General features: G+C 34.3%; 2 protein-coding genes across 6 annotated transcripts; both read right to left on the bottom strand.

The window, feature by feature from the left end:
- Positions 1 to 816: 816 nt before the first annotated feature.
- LOC127104982 (uncharacterized) lies at positions 817 to 3,376 on the bottom strand. 5 transcript variants are annotated; one of them, XM_051042131.1, is made up of 2 exons: positions 3,209 to 3,376; positions 817 to 2,950 (listed from the first exon to the last, which is right to left on the bottom strand). In XM_051042131.1, exon 2 carries the CDS (start codon positions 2,844 to 2,846, stop codon positions 1,095 to 1,097), a length of 1,752 nt encoding a protein of 583 aa, XP_050898088.1. In that variant the 5' UTR covers positions 2,847 to 2,950; positions 3,209 to 3,376; the 3' UTR covers positions 817 to 1,094. The 5 variants fall into 5 exon arrangements, with proteins under 5 accessions (XP_050898088.1, XP_050898087.1, XP_050898089.1 ...); XM_051042130.1 differs by having other exon boundaries at positions 817 to 2,998; positions 3,209 to 3,373; XM_051042132.1 differs by having other exon boundaries at positions 817 to 2,994; positions 3,209 to 3,373.
- A 5,738-nt stretch (positions 3,377 to 9,114) lies between these two features.
- Positions 9,115 to 11,207, bottom strand: LOC127105107 (glucan endo-1,3-beta-glucosidase 14). Its single transcript, XM_051042273.1, has 3 exons — positions 11,065 to 11,207; positions 9,936 to 10,984; positions 9,115 to 9,684 (listed from the first exon to the last, which is right to left on the bottom strand). Exons 1-3 carry the CDS (start codon positions 11,126 to 11,128, stop codon positions 9,604 to 9,606), a joined length of 1,194 nt encoding a protein of 397 aa, XP_050898230.1. The 5' UTR covers positions 11,129 to 11,207; the 3' UTR covers positions 9,115 to 9,603.
- Between the last annotated feature and the right edge of the window lie 5,449 nt (positions 11,208 to 16,656).

Below are 16,656 nucleotides of genomic sequence, written 5' to 3'. Positions count from 1 at the left end.
TATATTCATAAATTTATAATTATTATCAAATAAAATCTTCTTTGGGTTTATGTTATTAATAAAATATAGTTTTATATATTAGGATAATGATTTACTCTTTGTTTGTAAATCGTTTTTTTTATCACACTAGAATACTTTAAAAGTTATGAAAGATAAATTAGTATATGTGTAAGGATAAAAGTTACATATTTTCTTAGTTGACATTCTACAAAATATTGTGATACTCTAGACGTCATTAAAGGCTCATTGTTCCCTGATGCAAAAATAATAAGCCTTGGGATTGGTGATACTACTGAACCCATTCCTCAAGTCATAAGTTCTGCATTGGCAAAGGTATGTGTCTTCCATCTTTGCACTTTCCACGTAGAAAATAATCTCTTTTGTTTCTCTTTTTATTGCTGAATTTCGTTATAGTACATGCCTTATTCTGATGTACATTGTGTGTCTAGTTGCTTCTGTTTAAGTTTGTTTGTGTCATTATACTTCTATTTACTTTGCAACCTGTCTCACGCATTCAAGATTTAGTTACCAAAAATCGACTGAAACAATAAGGCCATGTCAAACTTTTCCCTTCTAGTACTGGCTTCCTCAGATACTTTGTTATTATAGAAAATAGTTTAGGTTTAGGAGGACTAGCTTTTCAAAGCTATCTCTGAGTGTGCTGTTATTTTGGAAACAGTTTGTCAACTTGCTTATACAAGTGATTTATACTTTTCTAGATAGTTTGGATGCTTAATCTTTGTTTTACAACTATCGAGATTTTTGCAACAAAAACAATGAAATAATAACAATAAACAGACTTACCATTCCAGGGGATTGTTGGACAAGTTTTGATTATAATTAGTCTCAGGAATCACATAAATTGAAGATTATCCAATTTACATAATGACATTCAATACATGCATTGCGTGGTATGATTAGTTTTCAACCTTGCTAAATCCACGCTTCAAAGTTCAAACACTCTTCATTACACAAACGGATTTAAGGGTGATTTATACTATCTTACATGGTCTTAATGACATGTGTGGCCTAAACATGAGTTCTTTAGAGACTAGATCTTAAGTTAAACTACTACATAGTACAAAATCAGACACCTAAAACTGTTGTATACTACTAATCATCTCTGCTTTGCATGTAGTCTTGTAATGTCCGGTTTGATTACATCGACTACAATGCACTGTATGTTTGTCGCGATTATTGTCCTCCACACAAATCCGTTTCTTTTCCGGTCGCCCTGGAGGTCGGCGAAATTTTGGCGGCCGCACAACTACGATATCATTATCCAAGCAAGATTCATCTGTTTTCCTCCATTCAATTTTTCCAGGGATGGGATGTAACACCTCTGCATAAGTATCCCTGTAACTTGCAGCAGTAAAACACTTTGCCGTATATGCGTAGACATCCTTACGACATGAGATAAGAGCAGCAACGGCGTGGGAACAAGGTATCCCATATAGCTGCCAATCACGGCAGGAACAGCTATGACTGCCAATATTTACAATATCAGATCGATCAGCTGAAATAACCTCAAACTCTACCTCGTCTGATCTAAGGACTTGATAGGTGGATGCATGATTAATGGCTTCGACCATTCGCCTCTCGGCAGATGGAGCAAGTACAGAACACCATGAACCGCTTTTCAAACACCGGTCATCAAACTCAGTTTTAAGTTTGCTATGAATCCGCTCGATCACTTGGATAATTGGCAACTCCCGGGCTTCAAGAACCCATTTATTGAACTCTTCAATATTAGAGGACAAATGACCGTATCTCGTACCTTCGAAATATGCTAGAGCCCATTGGGAAGGATGAAATTGCTGTAACCACTTGGCGGCTTCGGGAGAGAGCTCTTCTATTTCCGCCATTTTTTCTTTGAATGCAATAGTCGTAGTAGCATATGCAGCCTTCCATAGAAGATGGATAAGCCTAGAGTTCTTGAATTCTTTGCCAATGCTTTCGCTTAAGTAACGCATGCAGAATGCATGCGAAGATTTCGGAAACTTCCTTCTTATTGCATCCACAATACCCTTATGCCCATCTGATAAAAATATAATCTTAAGCATGCATTCAATATTCACCTCTAGTGCCTTATGCAACTCAGACAGGAACCATGTCCAGCTTTCATCATTTTCTACATCGACAACGGCGAAAGCAAGTGGAAACAACCCACCATCCGCATCAAAAGAAGTCGCTGATAGGAATGTGCTAAGGTATTTGCTTTTCAGCTGAATTCCCCCGAGAGCAACAACGGGCAAACAACCATTAACAAAACCATGAATTGATGCATAAAAGGAAACAAAAAGTCTCTGAAAACGGTTATCTCCACAAGTGGTAAACACCTCTGCAACACTTCCAGGATTTGTTTTCTTTATTTCTTCACAATATGAAGGAAGTAGATAAAATCCTTCTTCAGAAGAGCCATATATTGCCGCAAGGCCCCGTTCCTTGGCACGCCAAGCTTGCTTATACGGTATCGTTATACCATATTGCTTATGGATGTCATGTAAAATATCTTTTGGTTTATAATTGATGTTATCTCGTAACCTTTCTTCTATAAAACTCACAATCCAATCCACAGAAGCCTGGTGGTGGCCATTGAGCGCATTTCTTCCACAAGTATGCGTCCCTTCAAGACTTCTTATAGTAAATGTCGGGGCATTGGGGAGCTTAACAGCACGAATCCGCCACGGACATCCCTCAGAGGCACATCTAGCAAAGTATCGAATCAAGTCGCTTTTGATAATACGAAGTTCAAAATGTTGCGCAATAGCAGCTTCTTTAATAGCATTCCGAAATGTCTTGACATCGGGGAATTCTTGACCAACAACAAAATTGTGGTCCTCCATAGAGTTAACTGTTTTAAGGTTTAAACTTGTATGCAGTAATAGTCAAGAACTCAAACCTGTAATAAATTAGTAACAGCACCATTTTCTCTATCACATTCAATAGTCTGCAATTAGTATTCCAATCTGAACCATGATTAATACTCTAATCCTTTCTAATCATAAACAAAAATAGACTTTAGTAAGACCCTCAAACCCCAAAAAGGTTCTTCAATTTTGTTGAGTATAACTTAGTAGATGAATATTAAGAAAACAAAAAAAAAGTATTCCAGTAATTACATATAAATCTACAAAGCAATAAGAAGAAATTTGGGTTAAACGAAAAAGAGTGGAGTGCAATACAAAAAAGAGAGGGAGTTGGTTACCTGAAAATGCGAGGAGGAGGAGGAAGAAGAAGGTGTTGAAAGAGAGAGAGAGAGTGAGATCCAATGGCAGAAACCAGAAACGGAGAGAGACAAGAGGGTAGAGTTGGTATTCTCACTTGAAATTAGGGTTCTTTTGGTCAAACATGGGCCTTATCGCCATTTCCTATTTTAGAAAATAACGTTTTTTTCTTCTACAAGACTGTTATGTTTTTTAAAGACACAACCGTTATCGTCAAACCATTGATTTTGTTCGGTTATTTTTAAGAGATTAATTACTATACATTATCAGAGTAAAAAGTTTTACAACGTCGGTTCATCACCATCATCCGTTTGTATTATTTTATAGATTTTTAAAATAAAAGTCAAATTTCTTTTAATATCCAACGTCTATAATTAAGTGATAGTGTAAAATCCTTTTACACTGGAAGTGTATTTCAATTAATATCTATTTTTAAAAAGACACAATTATTTTAACCAATGTAAAAGAGTAAATTTGATTTGATCCAAAACTTCTTTTTGTAGAAAATCAAACCTATAAATAGTAAGTTGATTTATTTTGTGGATAATGTTACCTTGTACACTAAAAAATTCCAAAATAAAAAATTTATATTAAAAAAATATAAAATATAATTATAATTTATATTAAATTCTATTTATAAATTTTAAATCTTTTTTATTATATTTATCTCTTAATTTATATTTTTGAACACAAAATTAGCATTATCCTTGTAATTTATTGAATGTTAACGATTATTTTTTTTAAAGTAATCAAATAAAATAGGTTTTTCTAAAAAAAAATTCTTCAAAGTTGTGCAATTTAAATAGGCACTTAGCAAAATCTATTCAAGAATATAATAATAATAATAATAATAATAATAATAATAATAATATGGACATATTTCACCAAAATCTCGAGCTTATATTCTTTGAGATACAAATTTAATCATGAGTTTATGTATTCTTCAATATACTGGCATGAACTGTATATTAACAATATATTGTGTGTAATTTAGGTTTTGAAATGTCACAAGACTTATGACACTAGTAAACTATCACAAGTTTAACGGTTTATTTTGAATTTGTTTTTGGTGATTTAAATTTTTTATAAATATCACCACATATTGTAATTGATCATTAGTGATAATAAATGCATTTCTCATTTGACCATTCTTTTTTTCTCATTTGATAATCATTTATCAAATAACTTGTGAAATAAGTTATCCAACAAATTGGTATCAATATCAGCAATTCGGTCCTCAATCTACAATTTTTTAAGGAAGAAATCTATAATAGATGGTGTGCACAGATGAAAGTCATATTCATATTTAAAGATATGCTTGAAATCGTGATTGATGACTTCGTGGAATTAGAGGCAAATGCTATTGAGACACAAATGACTGCTCATCATGAATTGAGCAAAAAGATGGAAAAGACTTATTCTTGATTTGTTAGTGCATGAATTTGAACATCTTTGAGAAGATTATCGAGCAAAAAACAACCAAGGAGGCTTGGGGTACTCTCAAGAAGTTGTATGATAGAGATGAGAAGTTAAAGAAAGTGAAGTTGCAATCTTTGAGGTAGCAATATGAAAACTTGCAGATGAAAGGTGTATGAGACCATTGTTGAGTTCTTCTTAAAGATGGTGGCTTTGACAAATCAGTTGAAAGCATGTGGAGAAAAAACATTTGAATTGCAGAAGGTAGAGAAAGTGTTGAGGGTTCTTCCAATCAAGTTTAATCACATTATGGTGGAAATGAAAGAATCTAGACTTTTCAGGGACGAAGTTTGAAGAATTACAAGCATCTCTTGAGACGCATGAGATGAGGCCGAAACAAAGAGATTCAGAAAAGGTACCTAAACAGGCTTTGCAAGCAAAATTCTTCAAGAAGATGAAATAATGTCAATGGTGATGTTGGTAAGGATGCAAGAAGCCAAGGTGAAACTAGTAAGAATGATGTTGATCAAAATCAATAGACCAAGAATAAGGTTAACGTGAAAGAGGTTTAATTCTTTATTGTAAAAAGCTTGGTCATTATGCTAGAGACTACTACTATAACAAGAATAGTGATGAGGACAAGTGTGTTGCTCAATTTGCTTGTGATGGTAGCAATGAATTTGAAGATGTTATCTTGATGGTTGCAATACATTTAGCCTCATAGAAAGCAAATGCGTGGTACCTTGATACAAGTTGCAACAATCATATGACATGCAACAAGAATCTCGCTCCTACGTATCTCTAGGTGCGATGGAGAACTCAAAGCTACGTAATTCTTGATTGCAAATATGTGTTGGTTGATTGATTTTAATGAACGAATGTTTAGGTCACATTCTAGCGGTTAAACGTTGCTTGTATGCTCGCGCATGGGAGATTTAAGCGTTTGTTTATATCACGGTAGAATGGACTAAACAATATTCTTTTGGGAAAAAGGTTTTCGATCATGAGGGGTGAGAAAAATGGGTTTGATGTGTTAAATGTTTTTGGATGGATGCCAATTGCTTGAATGATCGAGTTAGGCAACTCGTATCCAAATAATATGGAAAAAGAATAGAAGGCGCTATACCATTTCCTTTATCATCCTTAATTGCAAAAGGATTAAATATTGTTAATGTATTTTGGATAGACGAGAAATACTCAAATAGTCGAGTTAGGCAACTCGTATTCAAGTACTCAAGAAAAATAATAATAGGCACTAGACCATTTCTTTTTTCGTCCAAGTTATTGTGAAAATAAGTTCGCTTGAAATTTGATTACAAAAGTGGTTTGAGATGTATCAGATTAAAAGTTTTTAATGGATGATGATTGTTTGAACGGTCGAATTATGCAACTCGTATCCAAACAACCGGGAAAAAGAATATCAGGCACTAGACCATTTCCTTTTTCACCCTTTGTGATATGATGTTTAAGAATGATTAAGTGTTTTATTTTGAATTGGAAAAACACACTCGATGAAGATCGATGTTTGATTTGTGTTGCAAAAGAAACAATGAAAAAGATTTGAAGTGAAACAGGTTGATGGTTTTTAAATAGATGACGATTGGTCGAATGGTTGAATTTGACAATTCGTATCCAAAAAATAAAAGAAATAAATAGTAGGCACTTGACAATTTTCTTTTTCATCATTTAATAAAAAATGTTTGATAATAGTTAGGTAGTTCGAATTTAATCGGAAAAATACGCTTGATGTTGATCAAAGTTTTAATTTACATTGAATTGAATTAATCAAAATGAAACGTGTTTTAATTTTTTTTGGCTTTGGACCAAGGTTTTTTTTAATTATTGAAAGTATTTATTTGTCATTATTATTTATTTAATTAATTGAACAATTTAAAATAAATAAATTAGATAATAAAATAAATAAAATCAAATAAAGGGTGTATGAAACAAATTTGGAGCTGTAGAAAATAAAAAAGATAAAAATCAATATGGCCCAAAGGCCCGATCAAATATCAAAAATAAAAATGACAATTAAAAAAAGAAAAAGGGGGAGGGGAGGTGACCAGTGTGGCCCCACCCCATTTCATCTTCTTCCTCCATTGCAAAATGAGTTTAATTGAAATACACTGGCAGTGTAAAAGGATTTTACACCGTCAGTTAATCATAGACGTCGGATATTAAAAAAAGTTTGACTTTTATTTTAAAAATCTATAAAGTAATACAAACGGATGATGGTGATGAATTGACGGTGTAAAACTTTTTACACTGACAATGTATAGTAATTAATCTCTTGCAAAATATGCATATGCAGCGCTAACATGAAAAATAGATGTAATGAAAAGTTTGAAAAAACCACACTACTAGTCTCTTTGATTCATATGCAACTATCTCCAATTTTCACGAAATCACACAAATGAATAATGAAAATTCATCTACTCGTTCTAAAAAACATAATGACATGCTCAAAAATCAACAAACAACAACTAATTTGTTTGAAAATTAATCATTTACAGTGGGATGCACAAGAACACCAATTTTTTGGAAATTCACATTTGAATCTATTTTGCATAAATGATTAAATGATATGAAACATACTAAGTGTATAAACAAGTTTATGTCAAGAAATCAAGTAAAAAGAAAGAATCAAAGCTTACCCACGCGAAAAATCTCAAGAACGCGAATAACACCGATGATCCAGCAAAAAACCCGGATTCCGGCGAGGCTCCGACAAAGCTCTGGCGAGGTGAGTTTTCCATTTTTCTTTATAGATTCAGACTCCTTTCAACTTCTTTTCCCTCAATTTAGCACTATTTCATAATTTCGATAATTTTCCAAAATTGAGTTAAAAATGAACTTGAATGAATATGAGATTTTGGCAGGAATTATGGTGGTGATGATGTTGTGCAATGATTCAAAAAAATGGATGGTAGTTGGATCAAGTTGGGAGGGTGTTTGCTCAAACTCCAAGTTTTTTCAATATAAAGAAATTTGAATTTTGATGATGAATTTGATGCAGAATTTTGGGGTTACATAGTAGTGATTGATTGTGTAAATTATAAATGAAATGATGTTGATTTATAGGCTTTAGAATTTGGTTAAAAGATAAGATGAGGATTGTGAGAAAATGCACAAAGTGTTAGTGAATTTGGATGAATTTGAATGCATTTTAATGGGAATTTGAATTTAGCATGAAAATATTTTAATTCTAATCTCAAATTTTAATATGTAGTGTAATTAGACGTAATCAAATGATGTGTGAATGAAAAGTGTGATGAGGCAAAACAAGTGTGATCATTTTTTTTTCTCTTTTATGATCCAAATCTTGACTTTATCTTTGACTTTTGAAATGAATGGTGGATGATCAAATGAGAAATGAATTAAAATTAATCATATTCTATTTTCTGGACATCGCTTTTGCAATACTAATTTTAAAAAAAATTAGGACTTGAAAAATGTTTTTAATTTTTATTTTTTAATTAGAACATAAATTGAAAACTTTGATTATAAAAACAACCTTGAACTATGTCAAACAGTTAGTGATGGCAATGAAAGCGCAAAAGCATTAAGTAGCTTAAGATACATGTTTAGTTGGAAGCTTTGGCATTTAACTTAAATTCTTATATCCTTGTTCATTCCCCCATGTTGTTGCGTTTTGATTAGTTTGTTTACTCTACACTTCACAAGCACCACAACATCCACGGTATCTGCAAGTTAATGCTGCAAATTGGCTCTATAATTATTTTCTAAAAAAAAGTATTAGTAATTTTTGAAGGGGGGTGGGTCTCAGCTTTAGAATTTGAGGGGCTCATGTGCACGACCATGTTAAGCCAATCCCCATCATGATCTAATAAGGCTGATGTGTGATTGTCCCCTTAAAAACAGAAGAAAAATAGAAATTCATAAAGGCACCTCCACCTTTGGGAAAGGGCGTGCTATCACCCTTTGCTGACGGTTATTTGCCCACAAAATAAAGCAAGATCGTCCTATTGTCTCCTTAAGGATAATTAAAAGTAACAAACAAAGTCACTTTAGTTTATTATTACATTTTTTCCTTCAACTTTTTTTATTTTTTATTTATCAAATAATTTAATAATTAAAATTCATCTTTTTAAAAATGAACAAATAAAATATTACGGATTCGAATCTCTACATTTGCATTTGCATCCGGGTCTATACACAGATGCAAATTGAGCTGCATTGCAATATTCATTAAACTTTTATATTAAAATTAAAATATAGTCAAGTAGAGAAGGAAGAGTAATGTATATTATATTCACACATAATAATGAATGGATTCCACATCCTATAAAAGAGGGGCTTTTCATTACATCCAATAACATGATGCATATGGTAAACAAGAAAAAAGTCTAGCCTTATACTTTATCCATAGCCAACAACTTTTTTTTTACTATGAGATTAATTAATTAATTCTACAACAAAATCAACAATATACAAAACAACATGTTCCCTTTTTGACAATAAATTAATTTGAAAATGAAACATTCTTCTACAATAAAAGAATGAGGTGTCATTTGGTCCTTATCTACCCTAAAATAACCACAATCTAACGTCACCACCACATGCTTCTTGCTGGATTGTGACTAATGGTTGTTCAAGTAAATAAATCGCCACTTGATCAATTTAAGTGCATGTTTGGTATTATACTGAATTTTTCTGAATCATCGCAATGAGACACGTGAGTCTTATTGTGATTCTGAAAAATTCAACGTAATACCAAACATACATTAATAAGAATACTAAGTCGTAGTCTTGATTGAATTGCTGTGTCTTTTCCTCATATTGTTGATTCTGTAAAATAGGGTTACCTTTTAATAATATATATCATATGGTTGATAATATACTTTAAAGGGTCTCCATTTTGCAAGATATAAAAATGCCACACTTTTTCAAAATATATGTATGTACACATGAATCACTCCACAGTGTTATAATAGTCTTCTTAAACAAAGGCACAAAGTGATGAAATCAGCAAATACACAAACACCCTGTAGAACATGCTTTGGTATTCCTTTTGTGCTGCCTGGTTTTAAAAAATAATAATTAGATTGATATTTATCAAATTAACATCATACTTTGATTTTCTATCACAAAAATTATTCTATAAGATTTCAGACATTCACGCATTCAGGACATTGTGGTTGATCAGTCGATCAAGAACAAAAGATTCATATTTTAATTTGATCACAATGTGCTCCAAATGCGTGGAATCAATTTCAAAAACTATACTATATTGGAAAAAAAAAGGACAATATTTTGACACTCTTTATTTACCTTTGTTCTAGTGGCAGAGGAGGTAAGAGAAATTGAAGTAGATGGATTTGATGATTTTGCAAAAGAAGACAATCCAACATTGTATGTCATAGATTCATCAGGCTCAAACAATCCATAGTTTCTTTCTGATGTTGGTCCATTCTTGAGATCTTCATTAAACAATGCAAACAAATAGGATTCCAATCTCATTCTAGGACTCAAAGGTGTTCCTTCATTTGCCATTTGTCTTTTCAACAAATTCTTGTTATAAATTTCAGCATTTTCCAATGATGCACCAATTTCATCCGAATCACCTTTGGATGGCCAACCTGTCTCAGAAACCCTAACTTCTATCCCATTAAACCCTAATTTTGATATTGCAAATGTAACTGCATCTACCATAGCATATAGCATGTTATCATAATGTAAATTTGTATTAGGATCAACCATTCCTTGATTAGGGTTAAATAATACATAATCTAATGATATTTGATTAGGATCATTCTTATAAGCAAAATAAGGATATGCATTGATCCAAAAGGGTGATTTTGTTTTAGACAAAAAGTTCAATAACTGATACATGATTCCTGAGATTTCACTTCTGAAACTACCAGCTGAAGGAGGGTAAGATTCTTCAAGAACTTCTAATGAACTAGGTGTTGACACATGAATGCTTGTGTCTAACCCTAATTGAACTAGACCATTATGAATGTTGATCATTGCTGGAACAAGATATTGAATTAGGCTCGAGTCGATTTCGGTGAACACTTCGTTTCCTACTTGAATTCCAGTTATCTTTGTGTCAGGAACATACGGTTTTATATTGGTATTCACCCATTGAAGTGCCTGTTGTGGATCATTCAACAGGTTCAGTATTTGATTCTCAACTGTCACAATGATTTCCACGTTTGAGTTCGCGAAGGCTTTGAGAATCTCCGGATTCGTGTCGTAGATTCTTGTTTTCGTGATCTTTAAATTGCTGAGAAGCTCAAGGACTTTGGTTGGTGGTGGCAAATTGTTTGCTACTTGTCCATAGTTGATTCCAAATGATGCTACCAAAATTCCAGTATCTGTGAATTGAATAATGAAGTTAAAAAATTTAAGATAATAATAATAATATTAACATGCATGGTGAAAAAACAGAACAAACCTGCAAAGATAAAAAATGGTAGAAGAATAGAATAAAATTTGATAGTTAGAGTAAATGTTGTCATTGTGAATTTTGTAGTTTGAAAATTGGAGGCAGAGAATGGTTTGCCTTAGAAGTAAGTAATGTGTTGGTATTTATAATATTTGTATAGGACATGGTTGAGACTTTATCAATATAATTCCACTCACCAACCTTCAGTTTATTTATGTAAATACCCTTCACTAAGTCACTATCAAAAGCAAACAAGATTTCTAGTCGGTCAAATATTTGAGGACAGACACGTCATCTCATCATATTATAATTCTATTCTGCTCACATTTGAATAATGCCAAACTAATTTTTAGGAAATCTTCAGATATATGGCGCCAAATATATTGTTCAAGTTAGGGGGGTTTCATAAAACAATGAGAGGGGAGAAAAGTATAGTTTTTTCAAATATGTACAATTGTATTTTAATATAAGAACTTGTAGGGAAAATTATAAGATAAGTCTCTTTAGTATTCACTCTATTATGGAGTGAAATTTCTATAGGTTATACCATATGTAGGGTCTATTTTTAAGAGTAAAATTTATATGCATTTTATTACTTAAAGAATGAGTATTAAAAAAGAGGGTTTATATTGCATTTATTTTGTACCGTTAGTATGACATTTTAATGTATTAAAATTTTCCTTTGACATATGTCCAAAGTATAATTCCGTTGGTAGTTAGATAGACGAATATACAAAAGTTAGGTTTCCAACTTAGAATCCTTTACACTTAAAGATGTGTGAGTCTAGGCACAAGACAATTTAACTAATTTTTCATCATAACTTTTCTTTAAATTTTAATTCCTAATTCTAAATATCATATAATAGAAAGATTCCAAATCTTGGTTAGAGATAGACTTTATATAAAGTGTTATCCTTTATGATCAAATTCTTATTCTAATATGATATTTGTTTTGTTACGAAATTAAAAATGGATGAAATAACAGAAATTACGGTGGAACGAAGTTTCTTAGGCGATTTGATACTTTGGATCGGAGGTTGCGATTATTAGATTTAATTATTAGATTTAATTCATATTTAAGTTTGTTAGATATTAGATTTAAATATTAGATTTGATTCATATTTAAGTTTGTTAGATATTAGATTTAAATATTAGATTTGATTCATATTTAAGTTTGTTAGAGGCTTATAAATAGGGTGTCAATCATTGTAACTTTTAATCCTTTTTGTAGCCATCATTCTCTGAATAAGAATATTTCCATTCATCATATATTCTACCTTTGCACCAACAATTGGTATCTAGAGCTCCGGTTCAGATTCATTGGGAAACACGGGAAACACGAGTGAACGTGAGGTCTTGTGTGTTTGATTTTGATTCTTAGATTCGTGTTGAATCTTGAACAAAATCTGATCAGAATTTTAATTCTGTGGGTTGGGAAACACTGTGTGAGAAATCTGAGTGTATTGTGCAAGGTAGAAAGATGAACGGAAACGGCAACATGAACACCAAACTTCCAGTATTTGACGGTAAAAACTGGAATCGTTGGATGATCCAAATGCGTGTACTGTTCGGTGCTCAAGATGTTCTAGATCTTGTCACTGATGGTTATGTTCCGGTAGCAGCAGATGCGACGGATGAACAGAAAAACACGCAGAAGGAAGTAAGGAAGAAGGATCAGAAAGCATTGTTCTTCATTCATCAATGTGTTGATGTAAATGTGTTTGAGAAGATTGCAGATTCAACGACAGCAAAGGCTGCGTGGGACACACTGGTTAGATGTTATGGTGGTGACGCATCAGTGAAGAAGGTGAAGCTTCAGTCCTTGAGAAAGCAATATGAGAATCTCAACATGAAGAATAATGAGAAAGTTTCTGAATACATCTCCAGAGTGATTCTGATCACTAATGAGATGAAAGCGTGTGGAGAAACTCTTTCTGAAGAAACAATCATGGAGAAGGTATTGAGATCCCTTACCTCTCAATTTGATTACATTGTGGTAGCAATAGAACATTCCAAAGATCTGAGCACCATGAGAATTGAAGAGCTGCAGAGCAGTCTAGAAGCGCAAGAGTTGCGTTTGACTGAGAGAACTTCTGAAAGGGAAGTAGAGCAGCAGGCTCTGAAAGCAACTTCTAATAGGAGGTATCAGAAGCAGTCAGAAGCCAGGAGAAGATCTGATGGTGGTCAGAAGTCAGAAAGCTCAACCTCTGATAGACAAAAAAATGCTCAGAAGGGAAAAGAGAAGTATGACAAGAAGAAAATCCAATGTTACTGCTGTAAGAAGTTTGGTCACTTTGCTAGAGACTGTTGGTCAAACAAGGAGAGAAAATCAGAAGAAGCAAATATAGCCAGAAGTTCTGATGACGAATCTGTGCTATTGATGGCCTCTGAATCTGATGATATGGATCTGATAGACTGGTGGTATATGGACACTGGTTGTTCAAATCATCTTACTGGAAACAAGAAATGGCTGGTTGACTTTGACTCTGAAAAGAGGACAAAGATCAGATGTGCTGATGACAAATATCTTAATGCAGAAGGTATGGGAAATGTCAGAGTGACTCTGAACAATGGGAAAACAGCATTGATTCAGAACGTGTGGTATGTACCTGGCATCAGAAGCAATCTGATGAGTGTGGGACAATTAATTGAGAAAGGTTTCTCAGTTACCATGAAGGACAATCTTCTGAAGCTGTACGACTGTAATCAGAAGTTGATTATGGAGTCAGAACAGGGAAGGAATAGAACATTCAAGGTGAATGTCAGAACTGCAGACTCAGAATGTCTTAGTGCAACAAGTGCTGAGAAGGAGAGTGAGCTGTGGCACAGAAGATTTGGTCATTTGAATTTCAGAAGCTTAAAACATCTGAATTCAAAGAAGTTGGTACATGGAATTCCTGCAATTAAGAAGCCTGAAAAGTCATGCAAAGTTTGCATGGAAGGAAAACAACCACGATTGCCATTTGCGTCAGAAACTGCTCCAAGAGATGCCTTGGGAGTTGTACATTCTGATGTGTGTGGTCCATTTCCAGTAGCATCGATTGGAGGGAATAAATACTTTGTGTTATTTGTTGATGAATTCACAAGAATGACATGGGTATCCCTTATTAAGTTTAAACACGAGGTGTTTGATGAATTCAAGAAGTTCAGAATGAAGGCTGAGAATCAGAGTGGTCAGAAGTTGAAGATTCTTAGAACTGACGGTGGAGGTGAGTATAACTCCAAAGAGTTCCAGAAGTTCTGTGAGGAGAATGGAATTGAGCATGAGGTTACTGCTCCTTATACCCCTCAACACAATGGTCTTGCTGAAAGAAGAAACCGCACTTTGCTTGATATGGTGAGAAGCATGCTAAAGGAGAAGAAGCTTCCTCAGAAGCTCTGGGGAGAAGCTGTTGCCACCGCAACGTATGTACTCAACCGATGTCCTACGAAGAAGTTGAAGGAAATAGTTCCAATACAAAAGTGGACTGGAGATAAGCAAAGTGTTAGTCATCTGAAGGTGTTTGGTTCCGTTTGCTATAAACATGTTCCAGAAGCCAGAAGACAGAAGCTGGATGATAGAAGCAAAGTGATGATTCTGATAGGGTACCACAGTACAGGTGCATATAAGCTCTATTGTCCAGAAACCAATAAAATTGAATTCAGCAGAGATGTGATTGTGAAGGAATCAGAAGTTTGGAATTGGGATAAGTCTCAATCTGACTCTGATGTTAGAACCTCTGAAGAAAGGTCAGAGTTCAGAATTTCTGAGGTTGGAGTAAACTCTGACGTTGATTCTGATTCTGATAGTGATTCTGACTCTGGAGAAGACTCAGAAGATGAAGGTGACTCTGATGATCCAGACTCTGATGACCCAGACTCTGATGGTAATCCAGATTCTGGTGGCAATTCAGACTCTGGAAATATGCCAGACCCTGAAGATGGTCAAAGTTCTGGAGGAAGTCAACCATCTGAACAAGTTCAGAGACCACAAAGAATCAGAAACATTCCCAGAAGATATGCAGAATTTGACATGCTGCAAGACACTGAAGTAGACTCTGAAGGAGAAGTTATTCAGTGTGCCATGTTAGTAGACTCTGAACCCATAAGTACAGAAGAGGCTCTTAAGCAGAAGCTCTGGATGAAGGCCATGAAAGAAGAACTTGATGCTATAGAGAGAAACAAGACTTGGAAGCTGACAGAACTTCCAAAAGACAAGAAAGCCATCAGCGTCAGATGGGTTTTCAAGCAGAAGTTAAAGCCAGATGGTTCAATTGGCAAACATAAAGCAAGGTTGGTAGCCAGAGGATTTCTACAGAAACCTGGGCTGGATTACTCTGAAGTGTTTGCACCTGTAGCAAGACATGAAACAATCAGAATGGTGATTGCAATAGCTGCTAACAGGAATTGGCCTCTGATGCATTTAGATGTAAAATCTGCATTTCTGAACGGTCCATTAGAAGAAGAAGTTTACGTGTCACAACCTCCTGGATTTGTGAAAAAGAATCAGGAAGGGATGGTGTACAGATTATACAAAGCTCTATATGGATTGAAACAAGCGCCCAGAGCTTGGAATAAGAAGATTGATTTTTTTTTCAAGAAGCAAGGCTTTCAGAAATGTGAGATGGAGTACGGTGTCTATGTTCAGCATACTTCTGAAGGAAATATGACTCTGGTATGTTTATATGTTGATGATATACTGCTGACTGGAAGTTCTGAACAAGAGATAGCCAAGTTCAAGAAAGTTCTGATGAATGAATTCGAAATGACTGATCTAGGCAAAATGACATACTTTCTAGGGATGGAATTCAGATACTCTGAGAAAGGTATTATTTTGCATCAGCTCAAGTATGAATTAGAACTTCTGAAGAGATTTGATCTGAAGAATTAAGATTGCTGTCACACCTTCTGATACAAATCAGAAACTGGATTCTGACTCTGATGGAAAGGATGTGGACGCTACAACCTTCAAACAGTTGGTTGGTTCTCTGAGGTATTTGTGCAATACCAGACCTGATATTTGCTATTCAGTTGGGATGGTTAGTAGGTTCATGAGTAAACCTAAGTGGTCCCATTACCAAGCTGCAGTCAGGATTCTGAGGTATATCAAGGGAACTCTGAAGTATGGAGTATTATTTCCCTCTGGAAGAAAGGATGAGTCAGAACTTCTGAGTTATTCAGATTCTGATTGGTGTGGAGACAGAGTTGACAGAAGAAGTACGTCTGGGTACTTATTCAAATTTCTGGGAGGTCCCATTTCTTGGTGTTCCAAGAAGCAACCTGTTGTGGCGCTGTCAACTTGTGAAGCTGAATACATTGCAGGTGTTGTTACTGCATGCCAAGCTGTGTGGATTCTGAATCTATTGCAGGATCTGAAGATTAAAGTAAACAAACCTCTGATGCTGATGATTGACAACAAGTCTGCAATCAATCTTGCCAGAAACCCAGTGTTGCATGGGAGAAGCAAGCACATTGAGACCAAGTATCATTTTCTGAGACATCAAGTTCAGAGGGGAGTGTTAGAAGTTGTACACTGCAGCACTCAGAAGCAGTTGGCAGATGTTCTGACGAAAGCTATCAAGACTGATCAATTTCTCAGATTAAGGGATGGAATTGGTGTTA

The sequence above is a fragment of the Lathyrus oleraceus genome, chromosome 7 (genome assembly GCF_024323335.1).
Source record: "Lathyrus oleraceus cultivar Zhongwan6 chromosome 7, CAAS_Psat_ZW6_1.0, whole genome shotgun sequence".
Classification (NCBI taxonomy): Eukaryota; Viridiplantae; Streptophyta; class Magnoliopsida; order Fabales; family Fabaceae; genus Lathyrus; species Lathyrus oleraceus.
Note: the sequence above shows the minus strand (reverse complement) of the source record. Positions and strands in the feature narration are given on the sequence as shown.